The sequence below is a fragment of the Macaca nemestrina genome, chromosome 5 (assembly GCF_043159975.1).
Source record: "Macaca nemestrina isolate mMacNem1 chromosome 5, mMacNem.hap1, whole genome shotgun sequence".
NCBI classification, from domain to species: Eukaryota; Metazoa; Chordata; class Mammalia; order Primates; family Cercopithecidae; genus Macaca; species Macaca nemestrina.
In genome coordinates, this window is record NC_092129.1 from 65,139,521 (window position 1) to 65,165,329 (window position 25,809).

Below are 25,809 nucleotides of genomic sequence, written 5' to 3' on the forward strand. Positions count from 1 at the left end.
TTTAAGCACAGAAACTGCCCTTCCTTTTTTCACATACAAATGTAAGAAATTAATAACAAACAAAATCAGGTACAGAAACAAAAACTAGGGGCCAAGTGAATGCCTGACTGAAGAACTTGTGTTTCAAAGGTATTAAAATAGGAAGCACCAAAGTTCTTTGAGTGATCTAATTATATTTTGGAAAAATATTCCATTCACTACTCATTCATTGGCTATGTATTTTTGATATATTTCTGTGCCTTGATCACTAAAAGGATGGCATAGTCCTTTTCTCTGAGGAGCTACAGGCTATTTGGATGATCTTGGTAGCTATGTGCATCTTACTCTGGAGTGAGAAGAAATTAGAGGCATGGTATATAAGTCCCTAGATATATACAATGGATCATACTGTGGGCAGGGAGCATAATTTCAGTGTAAAGTAATAAAGTCTGAGTCTAGAGGGGTGACTATGAAGATAGAAAGGATACATTTCATCCTACAGATATTATATGGTGAAAGTACACATGCTTGATGCACTTGGTGCATAAAGAAGGAGGATTAAAAAAGTAACTCCGTTTAAACATCTCTATTTTTCATTCTGTATTAAAGGTATAAGCTAATAACTTATTCATTAATGTCTTCAGTCAGTCAAAAGCTAATGTCAAAGAGCTTCCATGTACTAGTTATTTGCAGAATCTACTTTCACGAGTCATCCTGCATGAGTAAATTTGTTTAGCATTATTGTCTTTTGAATTTGTCTAATTAGCAGTACTAATTTTACATGGAGAGAAAGATACAGCTGGTTGAAGTGAAATACAGTAATTTATGATGGTTCTTACTGTACTGTTTATCCTAATTAAAGTAAGACAGTAGCATTTATTTATTAATTCAATTTTTGTTATATCATTTAGAAAAGATATCTTTTATAATTTAAATTTCTCATGCCTATTTTGAGGATAGGTGTGAGTTTTTTCAAAAGGACTTAATTTGGCTCTACTTTCAAAAGTTATTTGAAAGTACAAGTAGAAATAGAAAATCTTATATACTTGCTGAAAATATTCTGTCATTTAATCTTTTTGTGTAATTCTAAAACAGTGGTATAAATGTCAACCTGATGTGCAGGAAGATAATTTTATTTTTATGAAGGCTATGGTTTCTATCATTTTAAAGTATGGCAGTAATTAGAGTTTAGTTTCTGATTTTACATATGGGAATATTTGATCACTTTTATTGTGTTAGAGAGGAACTTCTGTTCCCAGAGATGAGGGATTAACAGAGTCCAGACTTAGCCTTCTGCCATAAGCAACTAGAAATCTTGATGAAATATACAAAACAACTATATTCAGACATTGGAAAACAGTACATGACCTTGAGTTCATGGAAGTGAGGGGAAACGAATAAGGTGAACCCTAAAATCACTCATGCTTTCTGCCTGGAGACAGAAAGACAGAAACAATTTCCTGATTGTTGTTCATTTGAGAGAGAAAACAAATGGAGCTTGGCCATATTGCTAATTTAAGAAGACAGAATCAGAGTTTAGGAGGACCAAAATAGCTAGAATTTGTAGTGCAAAGTATGGAAGATGATGGATCTGTGCAAAAAAGAAGTCACAGAAATTAGCATAGGCATTCCCTTGAGTATTTGATAGAATACTAATCTACATGTCAGCCGGTTGGAATTTTGAGTCCAGGTAAGGAACACTTACTAGGGAGATGGATTCCCAAACTGACATAGAGCCAGGAATTTTCCAATTTTCACCAGCCAGAGTAGAGATATCTTGCTGAATACGTAAGGAATTAAGTAAAAGCTCTTGGAAGGTCACATCTTAATAATGAGGCGAAACTATTCCTCGAGCAGTGACTATTCTAGACTTGCTCTAATAGTTTAAAATCAAAGCTCAAAGGGAACAAACTGAGCTGTAAGTTGCTTAACTGTTTGCTCAAACAAAGTCCAACACTCTTTTAAAAAAGGAAGAAAAATAAATCCGCACTCTACACCTTAATACACACAATGTCTTGCATCTGGCCAAAAATTTACAGATTTGACCAAGCAGCAAAATGTGTCACATTACCAGGAAGAAAACCAAGCAATAGAAACAGTTCCAGAAATTACATTGATGTTGAAATTAGCAGTCAAGGGCATTAAAACACAAGGATAAATACGTGCTAAAAGATTTAAAAGAAGATATAAATATAAAAGGAAGAAAAATGAAAATATAAAAAATAACAGAATAGAAATTATAAAGATGAAAAATAACATATCTAAGAAAAAAATATTTTAATGGATTGGATTAACAACACATTAGTTGTTGTAGAACTACAGGTCAATGAACTGAAAAACATAGCAATAGGAAACAGGCAAATGAGGCACAAAGAGAAAAAATTAAATACTGAAAGAAATGAGCAGACTCTCAGTTACTTTCAGAGTAATACCTGGGGGGTAGACTATAAGTGCAACTGAAGCTCCAAAAGGATGGGAGAGTGAAGCAAATCAGAAGAAAACCTGAAGAAATAATGGCTGTAAAATTTTAAAAGTAATGAAAATGTAAACCCAAATCCATAAAGCTCAGCAAATTCTAAGCAGGATAAACACAAAGAAGTCATTACAATTAAGTTGCTAAAAACCAGTGATAAAAAAATTAATATTATCCAAAATAAGAAAGGGCTGATACATTCAGAGGAATGAAATAACAATTATGGCAGGCTTCTTATGAGAAACTATAGGTGAGACAGGAAAGAAGTAACATCTTTAAAGCACTGAAAGCAGAAATAATAATAATAATAATAATAATCTTTAACCTAGAATTCTATTCCCTAAGACAATGGAATGACATAACATGCTGAAATTTTATATATATATATATATATACACACACACACACACACACACACTCAACTTAAACTTCCATACCAAGTGAAAATGTTATTTTTGAAATACTAAGGCAAAATTAATAGTTTTTCAAACAAATAAAAGATGAGGGAGGCCATATTCTCAGGCTGGCACTGCTGTAAATGTTGAAGAAAGGTCTTCAGGAAGAAGAAAATATGACCAAAATATGGACCTATAAAAAGTAATTAAAAGAACTAGAAATGTAAATATATGGGTAAATATAAGATATAATGTCTTTCTTATTTTAAAAAACATATTTCAGAGATGACAGTTTAAAGCAAAAATAATAATTCATTTGGTGAGGGTCCATTAAATAAATATGTGGAAGTAAAATGTATAAAACTATAACCTAAAGGATGGGAGGGGAAAATGGAAGAATATTACTGTCGGGTTCTTACATTATAAATAAAGTAGTATAATCTTATCTGAACGTACACTGTGATAAATTAGTAGTCCATATTGTCAACTTTAGAGCAACCATTGAAACATAGCAAAGAGGCCTAACTAATAAGCCACTATGGAGATAAAATAGAATGCTAAAAAGAAGGCAGAAAAAAGAACAGATAGGACAGATAAAAGAAAAATAAGAGATGATTGATTTATTATACTGATTATTATAGAAAATGTAAATGTACTAAACAATGAAAGGCAGAAGTTGCCAGACTAGAGATAAATGCAAGACCAAATTGTGTGTTGTCTACAAAACACTCACTTTAAATGCAATCTGTTTTTATGTTTATTTTTGTACTACGGAGTGTGAAAGTGTTCACCAAACAAATTGAAAATGGGGAAAGTTTAAACTGCTCAGATATTAAGCAGCTCTACAGTAATTTTGAACTAGTAATTTTGCTACCAATACTTGTTATGATCTTTTGAATTCACTAGAGAAAGTCAGGCAGGGTAATACTTGATTCTGTATTCTTAGGTATCATTCTGTTTTTACGTATATATAGTTGCTCTTGAGTGAAATTGTCTAATAATTCAGGTTTTCATAATTACAACAAAATTGTATAATTACTTAACTTTTATGAATTAATAAGATTTTATTATAGACATTTTTTTGGTAAAACTACTTTCTCAGAGAGGAAAAATGTATACTTTTTACTTTTTTGAGAGTAATAAATATTAATATAAACAAGGATTAAATTAAACTGTTTCATTTTTAACTCTGCAAAAAAAAATGTAGTCAAATAACTCTATAGAATAAATTATTATTGAAAAGCCTCCAAACCCAGCATGGAGTGAATTGACATTTCCATCTGAACTCTAAAACACTCAAGTATACACATTCTTAAGATTCCTCAGTATATAAGATTATTTCATAGTTAGTCTTTTTTTCTTTATTCGTAGTCTGAAAACAAGCCCTCATCTGAAATAGAAACTTTTCTGGGAAAACTATCTTTAAAATTCATGAAATATCTATGTTATAGGTTATACGGAAGGGAGAAGTGAGTTGCTGTTGGATTTGCACGGCCTGCAAAGAGAACGAATATGTGCAAGATGAGTTCACCTGCAAAGCTTGTGACTTGGGATGGTGGCCCAATGCAGATCTAACAGGTAGGAACTGCCTCACTTGGAAACCTTGTCCCTGACTATTTGCCTTTCCAATGTGTCCATCGCTCAAATGAGAACCATTAGCTCATGTCTTCTCAATGTTAATTTACAATGCACACTTTTTAGTCCTCATGTCAAGGAATATGCATAAACCTCATACAAATTTATATTTACAATCATTTCTTGAACATCTACCGTGGATGAGGCACTACTGTAGGCCCTAAAAATAGAAAGGTAAATATCCCAGCTTTTATTTTGTGTAAAATCTATCAGGGAAGAAACATGGAAAAATATAATAGAACACAATATAATTATTGAAATAATAGAGATATCTATAAAGGGTGCGTAAAGTTTGTTAGGCAGGCAAGAAGATGAAAGGAATTTCAGGCCTAAAGTAGAACACAGGAAACATGAAAGTTGATGACACCTTTGCAGAAAACCGTAGGACAAGTATGTGGGGTTGTTAGGTAGGCACAACGGCCCAGTAGAGTAGTGGTCAGAAATGAGAATCGACAAGGACACTGGTGGGATGGCAGAGTGCTTCTGTGTGACTTTCCTCTACATGTTTGGACTTTGGCTTTAAGCACAGGAGAACCACTAAAGAATTTTAAAGTGGTGAGTGACATCATGATATCTGTATTTCTGGTATGCTTCTTGTGGTGATATAGAAAGTTGTTGTATTGATGCAAGTGAGTTATTTGAAAAGGAGTGGATTAGGACAGCTAGAGTAGGAATGGAAAGGAATAAATGAATGCAACAGATGATTCACTAGTAAAACCAATGAAATGCAGTGGGATTGATTATATGAGTTTGTAAGTTTCCTAAGAGTGATGTTCATATAAATGAGTTTTGTTTTTCACAGAGCTTGTTATGAGCTTACAGAGGAGAAATGATTCATAAAACTTTGCATAAATTTTAGGAGCCATAGAGGCTTTTCTTTATCTGAGTATATAGACACTTTATCATCTGAATAATCTAGCCCCTTATCTTGTCATCTTAGAAAGAGGGAACTGAGGCCTAGAGAGGTGAAGTCGTGTGGCCAAAGTCAGGAAAATAGTGAGAAGCAGAACCTAGTCCACTAACCCCTGACTCCATGCCTTTCTGGGTGCTGTTGAAAATCATCCGAAAATGTAATATTCTTAATGGTTGGACACTTTTTTACTTGTTTCAAAGTAAGAATATGCAACTAAGAAATCATGCAGTTTATTCAAAGTACGTCAAAAATGACTAGGTAAGTAGAACTAGGTCACGTAACTAAAATTATACTTACTAAGTGACAATATCTTGTAAAATGTTAATTTTGTTAGGAAAAAATTAAACTGAGCAGCAGAAAGCTTTTATAAGTCAGCTAGTACAAAAGTCCTTTTTAAAGAGAAGAAAAGTAGATCAGAACATTTTTGAAGGTATGAACTTCATCTCACTCATCTTTTTATTTGCCAGATAAATTTCATGCCTAAAAATTACCCAGGAATTACCCACCTCCAGAGATTCCTCTTTGCTCATTCTGGAGTGGAACTCAGAAGATCCTGATGCAATTACTCCCTGTCCCACCCATAGAGAAACACCACTCTCTGGCGCATAGCCTGATGCCTTAAACATAATAGCTACTTAATACACATTTGTTAAATTGAGGTAATTAGGAAGAAGGGATTCACCCAAGGTCATCGAGGTCAATGCAGTTGGTTAATAGAAAAACCACCATGAGAATTCAGGATTGTTTGTCACTGGATCTAATGAATGCTCTCACTCTGCCATGGTTGCATGCAATGGCTTGGCTTGGAAAAGCTTTTCCAACCTCATTTTGGACTCATGCCTTCCCTCCACTTAGACTATTTCTCTTCCAATTTTTATCCTCCTTCATACAATGTGCCTCCTGCCAGGCCTCTTTTTCTTGTATAAGTAGGTCCGCATAGATGGCCATTGTGTTTGAGAGCTGGGGTTGACTGACAGTCATCCCGCTCTTCTGTTTGACTGAGATCACAGCTGACTGGGAAGAAGCTCAAAGACAAAAGTGACCTCTTTATCAGGTTAATCTCAGGAGTCAGAAGTCTTGGCTTTCAGGTACAAACATTTTTCTTTTGTCTACATTTTTTGGGCTTTCTCAAACTTCTCCTACTGCTGTATTTCACTTTCATTAGGGCTTATCTCACACATTAAAAATTTTTCTATCCTATGTTAAAATATTAAGATAAAAAAACTTTTTAAAAAAACCTGATATGATGTAATACTGGAACTCAAGGTCATGACTTTTATTCCCTGGAGATGCTCTATTGTGGGATTATTGTATATTTTCTGTCCACTGCCGAATGATCATTTCTGTTGATTAGGGATCTTTAACTTGGTAAAATATTTTTAAAATTCTCCTTGATTAAAAATAGATGAATATTAATACAATTACATTTCTAACAATTTAATATGCCATGATCTATTGTATGCATAAAAGTCACTTTAACATTCTAATGAGTTGAGCCAGCAACTCCTCAGACTGTGCCCTTAGCTATATAACAATAGTCATGCAGCTATGATTCGGTCATATATTCAGATGATGTTGCAAATCTTATCTTTAGGGTCTTTCACAATATAGATTCCTCATTCTAATGTATACTTATGTTTTAATGATCCATATTGATTCTGTGTTTCTTTTGGTCTCATACATGAATGGAAAATGAAATCCCATTTACCACTTGCTTGGTGCCATGTCAAGCACAGAGCAAGGGCATAGTCCATGGTAGCAGTAGTTGTGAAATGAGAAAACTCACGGGTACAGAATACTAAAAATCAGTAGAATTACTCAGAAAAGTAAACGCATTGCCTTTAAGTAGGTGTTTGATTTATAGGTATTTTACTAAATTTTAGTTAAAATGAGAAATCATTCTTCTTTGAAAAATAGTGTATTCTACTGAAGTAAAATATACATTTTATTTTTAATAGTTGAATAAAAGATACTTTAAATCACTTTAAAAGGTAGCCACTTTTAATATATACTCCATACATTATAATATTAATGAATAAAAACAGGTTTACTGTGATTTTTATTTCCATTGAAATGCATTTTTTTTTGGCTATGAAGAAATTAGTATATTTCTTAGAGAAAGTGCTTTTTGAAACTGTTAAAAAGTTTCTGATATTTTATTCTTGTGAAATTGCACATTTTAATTCAGCACTTAAATCTCACACTTTATTTCTTGTGATACAAAAACAGGGATCTTTTCTGCCATGATATATAGCTTGACAGTAGTTTAACAATTTGTGGACCAATTATATGTAATCCAATGCTACTAATTTATTTGTAAAAATAAAATAAGAATATTCCTCAAAAAGGCAGACTACGCCACATTTTCTCATTAAAAAAAAAACACACAAACAGAAAATGCTTTATAAACATTAATTTTAACAACTTTTTCTCCATCCCAACAGTTGTTGTAACCTCTTACACTAGAATCTACTAATTTATTTCATTCTGTAATAAACACTACCATCTGTTTTTTGCCAAGTACTTTTTAAAAACTGGGAATATACAGGTGAATGAAGCAATGTCTATATCCTAAGGGAGGAGCTTCATATGAAACTAGCCATGTAAACAGCCAACTATAAGTCCTACAATAGAGTTATGTGTAAAATGTCAGGTAAATATGGAGCAGCTATTTTTCCCATGGGAAGAAAAAAAGCCTTTGCAGAAGAAGAGACATTTGAACTGAGCACTGAATTACAAACAGAATTTCACCTGGTAGAATTTCATTGAATTATAATAGAATTACTATTTATACTGATTTTAAAACAATCAGGGAAGCATTTTGATGAAGCTTTATATGATCATGATGTAGTATTGCAAATGTTATGAATTACCCCAAGACATATTGCATAGAATTTTATTCCTTAATTCATGTTAAATTTGACTTGACCTAATTGGAAAAAAGTCTGATAGCAAATTTCATCCTCCTCCAATACATCTGGATCTTATAAGCACAACATTTGATTCAAAAAATAGAAGTAGCTACCAGTCCTCAGATCAGAGTTTTTGCCACCTTTCTTTGGTTTTGCTCAGTAATTTGTAGTCAGCTTGAAGGAACTGACTTGTCTGATAGCTCTGAGTTCTCTGTAATAACCCTAACCATAAATACTGGCCAGGACCTGAGGTTCTCAGGGTTCAGATATGGTATGCACAACTCTCACAAAGTCCCCCTTTTGGGTTCTGGGGTCAGGTGAACACTACTCACCACTGGTTGAAGGCAGTCTCCCCTCTTTCTAGTCTTGGGATAGCCAAACACACCTAGAGGTTGGATAACTGTTTTTTAAAAACTTCAAAACAGGACCTCGAAAAAAACCACATAACATGACATTACATAATTGGACAAAACTGACATTATAGCTAATTCCCTCAAAATGGCAAAGCTAATGTTTCTCCAATTTAGGATAAATTTAAATTTATCCTAAATAAAAAATAAAGAAAAGAAAGAAAAGGAAAAGGAATCTAAAACTTTTAAGAAACTTACTCAAAATATAAATTATTAGTCCCAGTCTTCAAGGGATTCTGTTTTGGATGGTTCCAGATTGGCATTGAAGAGCCTGGTTTTCATATATGAAAAAGACTCTGGGATCTTCCCAAGAAATAAAGCAACTGTAGTAGAGTTGCAAGTGTGTTTCTGGGGTCATGAAAAACTGCTACTGTTACAACACGAGACTACTTATATCCCCTCTAGCATAACAACATTGTTCTTCATTTGTATTTGATGTACTGTATAGGACAGAGTTATTTTATAGCTAGATTTGGACAACTTTATGATTATCCTTGGAGAGGCTTTAGTATCTATCTTTGACTATTGGTCTCTTTAGGGGAACTTGGATTTACGATATGCAGTTTAAAGTTTAAAATGTGTTTGGTGGCAACCAAATCCAGTTTGCTCACTGATGGATTTCTCTTGAAACCACCAATTACTGACTTGGCTACATGACTTGGGGGTGATAAAAAGACTCCACTGAAACTTCTGCCCTAGCTAACCCAAAGCCACTGTTTGTGATAGAGACCCTGGTAGTCCAATCCACAGATAAAGTCTATCCATGTGTGAATAGGCACCTAGAGAGCTCGCACCTGGTTATCTGTCGGTCCCTTGGTGTTGATGTGCACTGTCTTTCTCACACTATATTATACCTTTTGACTTTAAATGAAATTGTTACATGAGTGTCTTCTGCAAGTCTTCTGAATCTTTTCAAATAACTAAACTCATGCAATCTTTGCATATGCAGAGTGTTGTTATTGGAAAAGTTAGCATAACATACCTTTATATTATTTCTTTTTTATTATTATACTTTACGTTCTGGGATACATGTGCAGAATGTGCAGGTTTGTTACATAGGTATACCCGTGCCTTGGTGGTTTGCTGCACCCATCAACCCATCATCTATGTTAGGTATTTCTCCTAATGCTATCCCTCCCTTTGCCCCACATGCCCCAACAGGCCCTGGCATGTGATGTTCCCCTCACTATGCCCATATGTTCTCATTGTTCAACTCCCATGAGTGAGAACATGTGATGCTTGGTTTTCTGTTCCTGTGTTAGTTTGCTGAGAATGATGGTTTTCCCGCTTCATCCGTGTCCCTGCAAAGGACATAAACTCATTCTTTTTTATGGCTACATAACATTCCATGGTGTATATGTGCCACATTTTCTTTATCTAGTCTATCATTGATGGGCATTTGACTTTGTTCGAGTCTTTGATATTGTGAATAGAGCTGTGATACATACGTGTGCATGTGTCTTTATAGTAGAATGATTGGTAATCCTTTGGGTATATACCCAGTAATGGAATTGCTGGGGACTGCTGGGTTGAATGATATTTCTGATTCTAGATCTTTGAGGAATTGCCACACTGTCTTCCACAATGGTTGAACTAGTTTACACTCCCACCAACAGTGTAAAAGCATTCCTATTTCTCCACATCCTCTCCAGCATCTGCTGTTTCCTGACTTTTTAATGATCACTATTCTAACTGGCATGAAATTGTATCTCATTGTGCTTTTGATTTGCATTTATCTAATGACCAGTGATGATGAGTTTTTTTCATATGTTCATTGGCCGCATAAATGTCTTCTTTTGAGAAGTGTCTGTTCATATCCTTTGCCCACTTTTTGATATAATTGTTTGTTTTTTTCTTGTAAATTTTTTCAAGTTCCTTGTAGATTCTGGATATTAGCCCTTTGTCAGATGGATAGATTGCAAAAATTTTCTCCCATCCTGTGGGTTGCCTGTTCACTCTGATGATAGCTTATTTTGTTGTGCAGAAGCTCATTAGTTTAATTAGATCCCATTTGTCAATTCTGGCTTTTGTTGCAATTGCTTTTGGTGTTTTAGTCATAAAATCACTGCTCAAGGAAATAAGAGAGGGCATAAATAAATGGAAAACCATTCCATGCTCATGGATGGGAAGCATCAATATCATGAAAATGGCCATACTGTCCAAAATTTATAGATTCAATGCTATTCCCATCAAACTACCATTGACTTTCTTCACAGAATTAGAAAAAACTACTTTAAATTTCATGTGGAACCAAAAAAGAGCCTGTATAGACAAGACAATCCCAAGCAAAAGGAACAAAGCTGGAGGCATCACACTACCTGACTTCAAACTATACAATAAGGCTACAGTAACCAAAACAACTTGATACTGGTACCAAAACAGATATATTGACCAATGGAACAGAACAGAGGCCTCAGAAATAACACATACACCTACAACCATCTGATCTTTGACAAACCTGACAAAAACCAGCAATGGGGAAAGGATTCCCTATTTAATAAATGGTGCTGGGAAAACTGGCTAGCCATATGCAGAAAACTGAAACTGGACCTCTTCCTTACACCTTATAGAAACATTAACTCAAGATGAATTAAAGATTTAAATGTAAGACTTAAATCCATAAAAACCCTAGAAGAAAACGTAAGCAATACCATTCAGGACATAGGCATGGGCAAAGACCTTTATATAATTTCTAAAATGATGTCCACTAAAGATAGCTTGATATAACTAAACTATTGAGTTAGTATGATGATTGTCGCTAGTAATATCTAGGTTCAGATAAATTCCTCTTAGTAGTAAGAGAAATAGTAAAGATGAACTCAGATTTGTATATCTTTAAATCAGTAAGGAAAGAAGTTTGAATAAGCAAGAATATACAAAGGAGAGAATGATATATATAAGAATTTTATAATGGTGATCTTGCACAGAAGATCATCATACGGTTATTAGCATGCCTTAAGGTCCTTGGGTCGGCAGTTAACTTCCATGCTCTTTCTGCTTCTGGAGGCTTGTGCAGAACTTCAGTTTAAAATCACTAATGGGTGTGAACATCAGTGTATCAAGGTTCCCTTTCATTTTTCTAGAGGGTTGGGAATGATGAGGTCATGAATAAATATTCTAGTGAAAATGTACTCATATCACTGGATTTATATATTAGAATGTTTCAGCTAAGAAATAAAAATCTAACTGTATTTTAGCCATTGTGAGGATTGTGGCTTTTCAACAGGGGAATGCTTAAACAGAGTCATAAAATAAGCACACTATTTGAACTAGTACCTAGTAATAACTCACGGAGAGGGACAACCATATACAATCCATCTGGAGATGCTCAAAGGTTTCTTTTGCAATTTTATCAATGTCCCATACATTTTTTTCCAAATTAATTTAATTACAAATGAAGCATGAGCAGGACATATCTTCTACTATCTTGAAAATGTCTTTCCATTGCTGTTTAATTGGCCAACTTGTCCTTCCAGAATAAGTTGCTCATTTTTCATGAGATATACTGAGTTTTCACAAATATTCTTCAAATGAAACTTCTGCTTGAGATATCTACAGATTTTCTTCCATAGACTCCCAAGCCACAGAGAACAGAGATCTTTTAGTTTGTTTACTGAAAGATCCATAATTGTGTTGATTTGGGTTATTTACTTTTTAACTCTATCTGGAAATGTCAAGCCACATATTAGATATTTTCTAGATTGGTAATTTTACATTTTAACTGTTTTTTCCTCATTTGATTCAACTAATTCAGGAGATCTAAGCCTACTTACAGAGGGAGAGAATATGATCCTTTTCATGTTAGTTGTTGAGTCTATTTTAGAACCATTTGAAAGTTTCCTAAAGTTTATTTTTCATCTTTATTTAGTTTACAACTTTGAGTATTTATTGAAAGAAAAGCTTCTGAAAGTGCCTTATGCAATACCTTTTCTATTTTTCTTTTTTAAATGTTACACCAATGGGTTATTTTAATCTTCTCTTTTCTACTCTTGCATTTAAACATTTTTCTCCATCAAAGGCTAACAACTAATTGAATTAATTGGTACATACTTGCAGTATGGACAATAAATATCTAATAAAATTTCCAAATTCTATAGCAAGCATTATGTTCTGTATTCATGAAGTTTAGGAAAATTATTAACTATAGATCTTAATTTGGCTTTATACCAGTTTTTTAATTCAACTTCTATAGATCTGACTTATGTTCTAGAAAGATTAAAATGTTATACTCTTTTCCAGTAAAAACTCTGATGACAGAGTAGCTCATTTAGAGAGTCAGGTAAAGTTGCATAGCAAAAGAATGAAATTAAAAGAAGGCAGCGTTCAGAAGGTTACCAAAGCCTTGACAAAAATCATCTTTGAATTGGAAAATTTGTTTGTAGGATGCCAGCTAAAGAAATTGACAATTAACTGTGGTATTTTATCTCCCAATTTGTCTAGAGCTTCTTTTAAATATTTTAATTTATCAACTTCATCATATCAAAACTTCCCATACGGCCATTGTTATTTTAAATATCTATTTTCCTATCTATCCATCATCTATCAATCTATCTATCTATCTATCTATCTATCTATCTATCTATCTATCTATCATTTATGTATCATCTGTCTGACCTGTATTGGGGAAAAAAAAATAGAATTAATGTGTAACTTTATGTGGGAAGAATAAGTTCTTCCAGAAAAATGTTTGTATTTAGACAGAGACGAATTCCTGATACACAAGGAAGAGAGGCCACTAAGTTCTGTCAAAAGTGTGTGCTTGCTAATGGTGTCTTAGATTCCCAAAGCAAATAGAGTGTAGGAAGGCAACACACAATCACTAAAATAAAGTCATCTTTCATAAGTTGACAACACAGGAAGTATTCTTGTAAAGGTATTCTAAGAAACCTAAGGCTGAGTGATCTACCACTTTTGACAAATTGGTTATCAATTTAAAGGATCTCCAAACAGCACTCAGGGCCAGCTTGGATTGGACACTTCTTAGGCTTACATGTTCCTCTAATGCTTAGGTACTATCGCTTATATAGCCAACAGAAAAAGATGACTCAAAACAAAAGAAACTCACAAACAAAAAAGACCCATAAAATAAGACTTTGTATATGTATCTAAATAATAGCAAAAGCAAAGAAACAGCAAAAATAAACAGATATGGAAAAAAATATTTATCAAATTGTGTATCTCTAAAGTGATATATTTGTTGACATAATAAAAAGCTTATGTCTAATTACCAAATGGTGCATTTCAAAACCAAAGGTTATGTGACTTAATATATAAAGATACCGGTGAAATTACCTTACCCAAAGACCTAAGTTTAATGGCCTTCTATATAAAGACCTACATGATTACAAATCCTAGGATAACCACATAAATTCAGCAACAAGAGCTCAGTAAAATTAGCCTGAGCAAGAAAATCGTTGAGACTGACTCACATGGTAGTGTGGGAAGGACAGAATGTGGGCATGAGGGGATCCAGTGAGTGACCCTGTTGATCAGAGCATCTCCTGGAATGTTATCAAATAAGGGGTGTTCAATATTATCTTGGTGAAGCCTCTAGAAATATGAAACATGCTGAAGCTAAATACATAATTTTTTTAAAAAAAAGCACAAAAGCTGGCTGGGTGTGGTGGCTCACGCCTGTAATCCTAGCATGTTGGGAGGCCAAGGCAGGCAGATCATGAGGTCAGGAGATGGAGACCATCTTGGCTAACACAGTGAAACCCCATTTCTACTAAAAATACAAAAAATTAGCCAGGCATGGTGGCGGGCGTCTGTAGTCCCAGCTACTTGGGAGGTGGAGGCATGAATCCGGGAGGCGGAGCTTGCAGTGAGCTCAGATTGTGCCATTGCACTCCAGCCTGGGCGACAGAGTGAGATCCCATCTCAAAAAAAAAAAAAAAAAAAACACAAAAGCGAAACAAATTGCTTACTATAGTAAGGGATAGTTATGCTAGGCAGATACATTTTATCTGAGCAGAAGACTATTCATTTTATATGGAGTTTTTAGAAAGTGTGGAGTTTAGGGATTGAAAACCTTGCAGACTCTGAGAGCTGGCTGACATCACCTGTAGCAATACGATTACTCATATGAGACTGTTGATTAGTTGGCACTCATTTATTGAAGTGATTCTGATCCTGCCTGAGTGATTATCAGAAGTAAAGGCTGACAGTACTTTCTTGGCATCCAAACACATGTTCACTGAGGCAAGTTGTTGATTGACTGACAGGTTTAGCACTGGTTCTGGTGGTTCCTTGTTGTCATGGCTACAGAACAATGAGTCTTCTCCTAAATTTATGGAAATGATTTTATTCTCACAATTTGGGAAATATTGGCCCAGACCAAATATTTTGTGATTACAAAATTCTGTGAAGGGGTTGTCCCAGAGCCTGACAGATTTTTCTCTCACCCCGAAATACAAAATACATTTGATTCTCCATCTAGAGAGAAAAGATAAGCCAGGCATTTAGAAACAAATTCTGGTCTTTCCTTTCCAGAGATGGGTTAGGGGAGATTTCATTCTTCTTGGATAAGTTCATTAGAGGTTACTAACTCAAAGGCCCTCCAGTTTCAGATACAAATCATTCATGATTCATGAGTCGAGGAGTGAGATTTAAGGTGTAATATAGAGTTATGCAGTAAACAGGAGAATGCAGATTCTTGTAAAGAAGTCGATGAAATTTACATTGAAAGCACTCTGCTGGCCAAAAACGACTTGTCTATGAGCTGGACTTGCTTATAGACAATGACTGCATCAAAAGAAAAGTTTTGTTAGTTTATTTCTTAATAATTTATTCTATCCCATAATCATCATTTAACCTTCACTAGAAATAAAGTTTTATTTGGGTGTTTTCTTTTTCTGAACATGTAGAACCGAGTCCCATCCACAGAATGGCATCTATTTATAATGCTGATGTTGGAAGAAAAAATCATTTTTATAGGTTCAAGTATGTCACATTAGGCTTGTAATGAGATTAAGTTTGGGGATATAATTGTCAGGTAAGACAATGATGCATCCTTATTTGTGTAATAGTGAGCATTTTTTAAAAAGCATTAAATGCCATAAATCATGAAGGATGCAAAGATGACTGTGTCTCTGGTGATTAATATGCATGTTGTTATTCCTAGCAGAAACCTTGGATTCATGCTAAAATGATTTTTCTCATCACAGGCTGTGAGCCCATTCCTGTCCGCTATCTTGAGTGGAGCAACATCGAATCCATCATAGCCATCGCCTTCTCATGCCTGGGAATCCTTGTTACCTTGTTTGTCACCCTAATCTTTGTACTGTACCGGGACACACCAGTGGTCAAATCCTCCAGTCGGGAGCTCTGCTACATCATTCTAGCTGGCATCTTCCTTGGTTATGTGTGCCCATTCACTCTCATTGCCAAACCTACTACCACTTCCTGCTACCTCCAGCGCCTTTTGGTTGGCCTCTCCTCTGCGATGTGCTACTCTGCTTTAGTGACTAAAACCAATCGCATTGCACGCATCCTGGCTGGCAGCAAGAAGAAGATCTGCACCCGGAAGCCCAGGTTCATGAGTGCCTGGGCTCAGGTGATCATTGCCTCAATTCTGATTAGTGTGCAACTTACCCTGGTGGTAACCCTGATCATCATGGAGCCCCCTATGCCCATTCTATCCTACCCAAGTATCAAGGAAGTCTACCTTATCTGCAATACCAGCAACCTGGGTGTGGTGGCACCTTTGGGCTACAATGGACTCCTCATCATGAGCTGTACCTACTATGCCTTCAAGACCCGCAACGTGCCCGCCAACTTCAATGAGGCCAAATATATCGCCTTCACCATGTACACCACCTGTATCATCTGGCTAGCTTTTGTGCCCATTTACTTTGGGAGCAACTACAAGATCATCACAACTTGCTTTGCAGTGAGTCTCAGTGTAACAGTGGCTCTGGGGTGCATGTTCACTCCCAAGATGTACATCATTATTGCCAAGCCTGAGAGGAATGTCCGCAGTGCCTTCACCACCTCTGATGTTGTCCGCATGCATGTTGGCGATGGCAAGCTGCCCTGCCGCTCCAACACTTTCCTCAACATCTTCCGAAGAAAGAAGGCAGGGACAGGGAATGCCAAGTGAGTTATCTGACCTGGGTTTATCTCTCTTCTCTCTTCCTTTTTCTGTCTCGCTTTCTCTCTCTCTCTCTCTCTCTCTCTCTCTCTCTCTCTCTCTCTCTCTCTCTCCCCCCATCTTCCTCTAGTTTTCTGAGTTGTCTCTTCCATTTCTCCAGTGTCTTCCTCTTCCTTTCTTAATCTTTTCTCCCTTTCTTAAATCTCACATTCTGTTGCAGTAAGAATGCAGAACTGAGGCTCCTCTCTGTTTTCATTTCTTTGAAAGAACAGGAGCAGGAAACAATCCTTATTCTTGCCTAGAAGCGGAAGCTTCGGTTCTGCCAGTAACTTTCCCTTTTGCATGGGTCCTCCTATGGAGCATCATTGTGCCCCTGGAGGCTGGGTCAGAGAGGCAAGCACTAATTATAATGTCTGGTTCTGACCATGGTGAAGGTAGCTTCTGTTTTTCTTTCTTTTTTTTTTTTTTTTTAATCATTCTGGAATCACACCACTTCTAAACTGGGGTGAAGCGGAGGAAAACCTAGCACCTGGAGAAATTGCCATGTCAAAATTTGATCACTACTGAGCACCAAGTATGTCCTAAAGTAAGATCCTGCAAGCAACTATCTTATCATATCTCTCTTATTTATTGAACTTGAATGTATATTGTAATAAACATGTTCCACGATGTTATACATACATTGGGTCATCTCTGCTACTGCAATGTCATGATCAGAATAGTTTCTTAGTCATAAAGCACCAAAAAAAAAAAAAAAAAAAAAAAAGGGAACCAGGTGATAAGCCCAAATCTTGAGACTTTGTGTGAACACTAAAGTCCCGATGAATTCTATTCAAAGTCCAGATAAATTCTATTTCTATAATTCTTCTGAGTTGTTCGTATGATAAGCACTTTCCTATCTTTTTTCTATTTTGAGAAGAAGCATATGTTAAAATTTGCACGTCACCTCTTTCTGTGACCCATGAAAATAAATTTCATGTAATGATTTTTATTTCAAAAATAGCAGGGATGCTTGAAGTTCTAAAGGTAACCGACTTATCCAAAATTTAAGTCATTTTCTCCACTAGCAGCATTAATTTTACTCTTTCAAACAATCTTTTAAAAGTAAAAAGGGATTAAGAAAATTATAATAATAAATAAATACAAATTATAAAAATTTACAGCAGACTACTTTTCTCACTTACAAAATGAGGGGAAATAATGTTACTGCTGAAAGATTCAGATGGATAAAATAATTATTAAACAATGTGTATATTATCATGATTATTATTAAAATTTTCTTAATCCCAAATGTGATAGTAGAATTTCTGTAACTTTTCAATGTATTTCCCCTTAGTTATTCTTTGTCTAGGTCTTAACTTGTATGAAACTTATCACTTTAACACATGCCAAAAATTTTACATTCTTTAAATTTCTTGGTTTTGTATCTTTACTTTCCAAGCAGCAACATGGGCATCTTTTGCAGAATTTATGTACCTTGAGAATCTAACAAGGGAATCTTTGGGAAAACATATCTTTGAAATCCATTTTATGGATTTCAAGTAAAGACATCCCTAATTTTTTCAAAACTAGGATGAAGCTAATAATGTATGCTTACTTCTTGGTATATCAATTTTTAAGTTCGTTATAAGATGTTGATCATAAAATTTGGTTAGCCTTTTTTTTTTTTTTTTTTCTCTTACCATGTTTTTTTATTCTAGCCAAACTGCCCTCAGTAGCAAACTCCTGGCAGGGAGTTAACAGGGAGCAAGAAAGCAAACCAACAGTGCCACGAAATGGAAGAAAAAAATAAACAATTAGTCTAGATGTAAAATGGCATCACTAACAATTTCCATTAAGAGGTAAGAAATAAGAGGAAAGAAAATGAAAAGAAAGAAGGCATCCCTTAAACTGGAGTGTTCACAAGGATTAAAAGATTCACTTTACTGCATCACCTATGGTTTTCTGAGGGTCCCATTACAACATCCACCATTATTCCACTCCGTGTTTCCAACTACCTTGCCTTTATTATGGTTCTTCAGAAGCTTTCTTCTAATTTTTGGGTATGGGTCATTTTTGAAAGATGTTCTTCTAACCATTTCAGGTAAAGAGAAAACCTACATAATTAAGTTATCCTGTGTTGGTTCCCAGGCATATGCATTTTTGAAAGCTCTCCCAGTGATTCTATGTACAGACAGATATGGGCACCTGTTTAAGAGAACAGTGACTAATGAAGAGTATGCAGTGCTGTAGAGATGAGTTGGAGCTATCTGATGTCACATTAACAATGCTGAGCATTTCTCTCATGGCCAGGCATTGCTGCAAGAGATTACCTTCCCACACCTGGAACCACTTTCCTTAGAAACTGAGAACATTCCCTTCGTTATTAGAAATTTAGAAATTAATTTCATGTGGGATCTTGCTTTTGAGAGAAAAATCAGCATGATCTAAATTAACTGGATTGGTTGTCTAGGAAGTACTGCTTTCATCAGTAAATTGTTGAACTCTTAGCTGTAATTTATCAAGCATTATTAAATTTGTTTAATAAGAGATACATTTCTAATTAAAAATTTTAACCTGCAGCTTTCTGAATACAACTTATACCTACTCCAATATGCACCAAGCAAATGAACTGACCCGGAGAGAGTATTTGAGGCTAACCTTCTATGGAAAACAATCATATGTTTACTCATTTTTCTCATTTATTTGCCTGTTGCTCCTGTCGTAACTATGTGAGACTGTAATTTTAGTATATAAAAAAGAATCTCAGTGCTTATGTTTTTACCTTTTCATTGCCATTTTATATTTTCCTAGTTTGTCTCTAAAGTTACAAAAACCACAAACAATCTAATATTTTTACAGCAGCAAAAATCTGCTAGAGTTTTGCCAACTGAAGCAAAGGGGCTAAAAACTCTAGAGAACACATCACCCAATGAGTTTATTGCTATTCTGGATGTGTAATTCCTACATTTATGGTACACTGAGGGTGTTCAGCAGTCTGCATGTGTAGCTATAAACACAGAACAGATGCTGTAATGAAGAGCTTCCAACTGATCTATCTGCTTGAACATTGTTTTGAGGCATTGCAAGTCCAACAGCATTCTCATGACAGGCTGTTTCTGAGATACGTGGTTGGAATGATGTTGCGTGTCTGTTTTTAGCAAAGTTTACTTCAATTTTTATTTTATTCACAGCTGAATATCTGACACAATCAAAGGTTTGGCCACTTGCTTTACATTTTCTGGAATATAATTTAGGAGGAGTTTTATCAATACACTGGGTGTTTGGGTTACTTGAGTTATTTATAATTAGAAGTCCCATACTCCTAGTATGCCTGTGAGATCAACTGAAGTTACCTTTGACGCCTCTCATTTCTTTAGCTTTTTTAAAAAATGAACATGCATGGAAAAAATATTCAGGACTCAGTAGATTTAAAAATATTGAAAAAAATTATTTATTGGAAATAGAAAAAAACAGAAATCCATGGACATAAATGAGGAAGTAAATTAATTAGATCCAAGTAATTTAACACTTCCTTTTAAGGCAAAATGAGTTAATATTATTCAACTGAAAAATTCAAATATCATGTAAATGACATACTTCTTTAAAGAGCAATTATATCAATGATTACATGCCAAACTAACATCTCTAGTTAAATCCTAGATAAATAAAATCACTGAGTGCCAAACAATGTGATGGCACATGGAGCTGAAATGTGACAATACATTCCTATGACGTTTTGCATGCAGAATTGTGTACAAAACTAAAAACAGTTACAATCCTTCCTCCCTAAAGGCATCAGACTGACACAAGGAAGTAATTTTAAAATATAGGTTACTAAGTAAATGGATATTATTATGCTACCTTGATTATTTCTTGAGTATTTGAGTATTTTTTTTTAACTTAGTCAAGAACCAAGTGAAATTCTAAATGGAATGATGCTCTGAGGAAATTTTCCACTTTGTTCTCTGCTAGAAACATATTTTGTCCACCAGTAGAAGCAAATAAGCCTGCAGCATTAGTCATTATGCCCTGGGTAAGCATTTTGATTTTCTTTCCTCTGATTATGAAAAGCGATGTATTAGTGAGCTTACAGCTATCACAGCCAAATAGAAGTGACATGTTCTCCTCTTTTCATTTTTGATACAGTTCTCATTTATGTTTATAGCTCTGCTAAATTTTTATTATTTTTAATTGACAGATAATAAGTATACCTATTTATAGGGTACACTGTAATATTTCAATACCTGAATACCGTGTGTAATGATCAAATCAGGGTAATTAGCACATCTATCATTTCAAACATTTATCATTTCTTAGTGTTGGGAATATTCAAAATCCTATCCTCTAACTTCTTTAATTATTGTTAACTATAGTCACTGTACCCTACTAGAACTTATTTGAAAGAACTCATTTACTATTCTGGCTCACAAAGAGGATAATCTTGTCATTTTGAAATTATTTTTCTCTTAATCACACAATATGTGGCTTTAAAAGCTATTGTAATTCTTCATGATATTTATAGTAAACATCAGAAGATTTTATTGAAACATTTGTAATATAATTTTACTACTGGATAGTAATATTTATTGAGGACCAATTTCTCATTCATTCATTTATGCAATCAATCATTGTTTCAACAGTAAGCTTAAAAGCACTTAGGTACTTGATATGGTGCTAGGTAGTCAAGATAAAAAAAAAATATATATATATATAAGAGGCAGGCACTGACTCTACCACTCTTGCAATACAGGAGGGGAGACACTAAAAAATATAACTAAATGTACTATGTTAGGTGCCATAGTAGAAAACCAATATAACATTCTCAGTGCCCAGGGAAGAAAGAGATTAAGTCCAGCTAATGGAGTAGTATCTGTAGAAGGACTGGAAAGATCTTCCAGTAAAAGTACATTTGAACTTGACCATAATGGGTGTTTTTCAACTGGAGAAATTGTACTATGGTAGACCATTTTACATAGAGAAAATAACATAAGTGAAGATTCAAAAATGTTAATGCGTTTTCATGCCACGACATAGAATTTGTTATGCATGAAGCACATAGAGAGGTGTAGTGTTGGGCAAATTTGCAAATGCAAGAAGAGTATAGAATATAGATAATGGTTAATGTCCCAAGAGGAAGTTTCAGTACTTTTGCTATAAACCACAAGGTGCAATAAAGGTTTTTGTGAAGTTTCATCATCATGTGTAAGCTTAATGGGAAGAAACTGACTTATAGAAAGACCAGTTAATAGAGTGCCACAGTAATCCAATAACAGGTAAAAATAAAAACCTTAAACTACAGCAGTAGAGTGAAAGTTGAATCCAAGGCATGCATATGAAAAAGTTTTCTGAGCTTAATTCACTAGACTTGAAATACCAGTTATGTGAGGTGAAAGAAATAATAAGAAAATAGAATAGGACTCTTATGATTTGAGCCTGGGTAAACTACTGTGACTACTGAAACAGATAAGGAATACAGGAGTGGGACAGAGGAGATATTGACAAGCTGGGTTTCAGATTAATTCATTGAAAATGCTATAAAGTCATCCAAAGGGAGGGATCCATAAGGTTCTTAGAAATTTAAGTCTGGAGCTTAAGAGAAACGTCTAGGCCAGACCTCTAGATTTGAAGATCAATTGTCAAAATACTTAAAGTGCCCAAGAGGGTGGTTATGACATGAGAAAAAACAAGTACGAGGAAGAACAAACATTAGGGAACTCTTAAGAGGTAAGATAAGGAAAATCTGAAGGCAGCAGACAAAGGTAATCAAAAAGAATGTGGGAAATAAAAGGATGCAACATTATGGAAACCAAGGAGACCTTGTATTAATGTGCTCAGGTTGCCAAAACAAAATACTACCAACAGAGCGGCTGAAATAAAAGATGTGTATTTTCTCATAGTTCTGGAGGCTGAAAATCAAGATCAGGGTGCCAACATGGTTGGTTTCTGGCGAAGGCTTTCCCCTTGAGTCACAGACAGCCACCATCTTGCTGTGTGCTCACATGACTTCTTCTTTGGGAGATATAGAGGATATAGAAAGCAATGATAGAGGCAGTGAGACAGCTCTGTTGTGTTTTTTGTTTGTTTGTTTGTTTTTTACATGGGCACTAATCCCATCCTAGGAGCCCCATCCTTATGACCTCATCTAAACCTAATTACCCAAAGGCTCCATCTCCAAAACAATCTCTACTAGGGCTTCAATAAATGAATTTTGGGGAGAATGACTTATATATTCAGTCAATAACAGAATGTTTCAATAAAATAGAACTTGAGGTCTTATCCTTGGAATCACCAAGGATGGGGACTGTATGGTTAACCTTAACAGGTTTCAGTGCTATAATCTGGGTAGAAGTTATACTGCAGTAAGTTGAGGAGTTTGACATTAAAAGAAGTAGGAGATTCTGACAGTTTTTAAGAAGGTTGAAGAGGAGGGAGGAAGGGTATCATAGAGGAGAACCTTAAGCTTCTTTGTAATACCTGAGAAAAGAGGCGACAAAGAAAGAAAAGTTGGAAATGTAGGAGCGAGATCATCTGGTGTGTGCTGGGAGGCCTGGCCGAGAGCTGGGCTGTTACAGCAGAGCCATCTGACATTAATGGGGAACTATGATAATGAAGCACCAACTCTGAGGATGTGTGTGGGTGACACTGGTTCTCACTCAGCTGTGTGTATAATGGTTGATATTAAAATAGTTTGAAAAATAAGGCTGGGAGCTTATAATCATTTTTATTAAAATTTGAAAATAAAACGCATCCTACTGTTTTTATTGTACCTCTGGACTTATAAATATTGATAGTAAGATTTGAGAAGGGCCAAATGAGGGAAAGCCTGGAAAGGAAGGTGTGCTCTTCTGGAATTACTGATGGGTTGGAGCACTGTCAGCCTGTAAGTAGGTGCCCTTTGTAGAAGAAAGAAGGGTAGACTGGGAGTGGTGGCTCATGCCTATAGTCCTAGCATTTTGGGAGGCCGAGGTGGGTGGATCACATGAGGTCAGGAATTCAAGACCAGCCTGGACAACATGGCGAATCCCCATCTCTGCTAAAAATACAAAAATAAAATTAGCCAGGTGTGGTGGCATGCACCTGTAATCCCAGCTACTTGGCAGGCTGAGGCAGAATAGCTTGAACCTAGGAGGCGGAGGTTGCAGTTAGCTGAGATCACACCACTGCACTCCAGCCTGGGCAACAAAAGTGAAACTCCATCTCAAAAACAAAAGAAAACGAAAGAAGAAGAAGGAGAAGAAGGAAAAGAAGGAGAAGAAGGAGAAGAAGAAAGGGTATTGTGTATCCAGAGTTGGATTCAGTTGGGGATACAGCATGCACATCTGTTCTGTGCGACTGGAAAGAGTTAGAAATCCTTAGATCCATCCCTGAAGCACAGACAGTCATAGTGCCTAGATGCCAGCACAAGGATGTTTTGTTTGAGGTAAAGTCTTGTGCTCCTCAAAAATTCAGGCTAGAGTGTTCTCACTTCCTGAAAGATGCAACACTTTTTCTTCACCTGAAGGCCCTTGGCATACTTTAGAATGAACATAGCTTAGTAAGTAAATGGCGTGTGGAGGAGAATGCTGCTGCAGGGGACCACCTGGAGAGCCACACACTCAAGTGAAAGGAAGGGGTGAACAGCCCCAGAATAATGGAGATGCACATTCCCTGTCCCCAACCTGGTGAGGCAAATTTGCAGTCACCACCATTTCCTTGTTTTTTTTTTTTTTCCTTGCAAATAACACACTTGCTCCACAAATAACACAGAAATAGCTACTTTTAATACTTATGGCTCATATTTTCAAGTTCTCACCTGAGACAGACCATGGACACCTATTATGCTATGGCTTCAAAGAGAACATAATTCCATTAAAATATAGGTCACCTTTTATATTTCAGATTCAAATAAACTTGTAGAGTCAATACATATTCAAGTTCTGAAACTTAATATTTTATTCTCATATGTTAATGTGTAGTTTCTAAACTGAATTCATAAATATTCCAAGATAATTATCTGTAATGGCTCAAGGTGGGTACATTCATTACACCATCATGCAAATAAAGAATCTGAGACTTGGAAAACTCAATGCTATTTTTATAAGAGGAAGAAATGGGGCCAAAAATCATTGTTTTCTGGATAAAATCATTTATTTTTATCATTCAATGGCTCTCTATGTTTGTTACCTCAACAATGTTTTTATTATTCATGCATTAAATTCAATTAATAAGAGATAGAGCCCATTCCCAAATAGTTCATGGTATAACACATGATTACAAAAACATTGTGTGCATGAAATGATAAGAAACAGTATAATGTGGTGATTCATGTGAATGGGAAATTTTGGAGTCAGATGTTTTTAGTCAGCTTGAACTGCTATAACTAAAATATCGTAGACTGGGTGACTTAACAGCAGAAATATATTGCTCACAGTTCTGGAGGCTGAGAAGTCCTAGATTAGGGTGCTAGCAGGTGGGGTCCTCGTGAGGGTCCTCTTCTGGTTTGAAGATGGCCATCTTCTCATTGTATCCTCACATGATAGAGAGCAGAGGAGGGAGGAAGCAAGCTCTCTCCTGTATCTTCATTAAGGCACTGATCCTTTCATGAGGGCCCCACCCTCCTGACCTAATTATCTTTCAAAGGCCCTACCTCTTCATTCTCTCACATTGGGGTAGGACTTCAACATATGAGTTTTGGAGAACACAAACATTTAGTCCATAGCAGATGTCTACCGAGTGACCTGTTTTCTTTCAAATTACTAGTCCTTGGGCAAATTGCTTAACTTCTATGTATTTGAGTTACAAAAATGGATAATAATAGTGCTTATCCCATAGGGTTCTGAGGAGGATAAAATTACAAAATGTGTATAAAGAGCACAGCACGATATCTAAATAATTGGGAAAAATCTCAATAATTGTTAGCCAGTGCCATTAAAATTATAAAAACATGGGAAGGTATATGAAAGTTCATATACTATACTAACATAAAATTCTTAATTACCCCTTCAAGTAAAGAGAGTTCTAGAAACTGGGGATATGCCT

The 25,809-nt window shown here is 35.4% G+C and overlaps 1 protein-coding gene across 5 annotated transcripts in view; it reads left to right on the forward strand.

The window, feature by feature from the left end:
* Positions 1-25,809, forward strand: part of LOC105488979 (glutamate metabotropic receptor 1) — a 425,749-nt gene that overhangs the window by 371,087 nt on the left and 28,853 nt on the right. For all 5 annotated transcript variants that reach the window (XM_011753528.3, XM_011753529.3, XM_071096567.1 and 2 more), the window contains 2 exons: positions 4,299-4,425; positions 15,884-16,814. In XM_011753528.3, the coding sequence (XP_011751830.2) occupies positions 4,299-4,425; positions 15,884-16,814 (1,058 nt within the window). The remainder of the gene's footprint in view (positions 1-4,298; positions 4,426-15,883; positions 16,815-25,809) is intronic.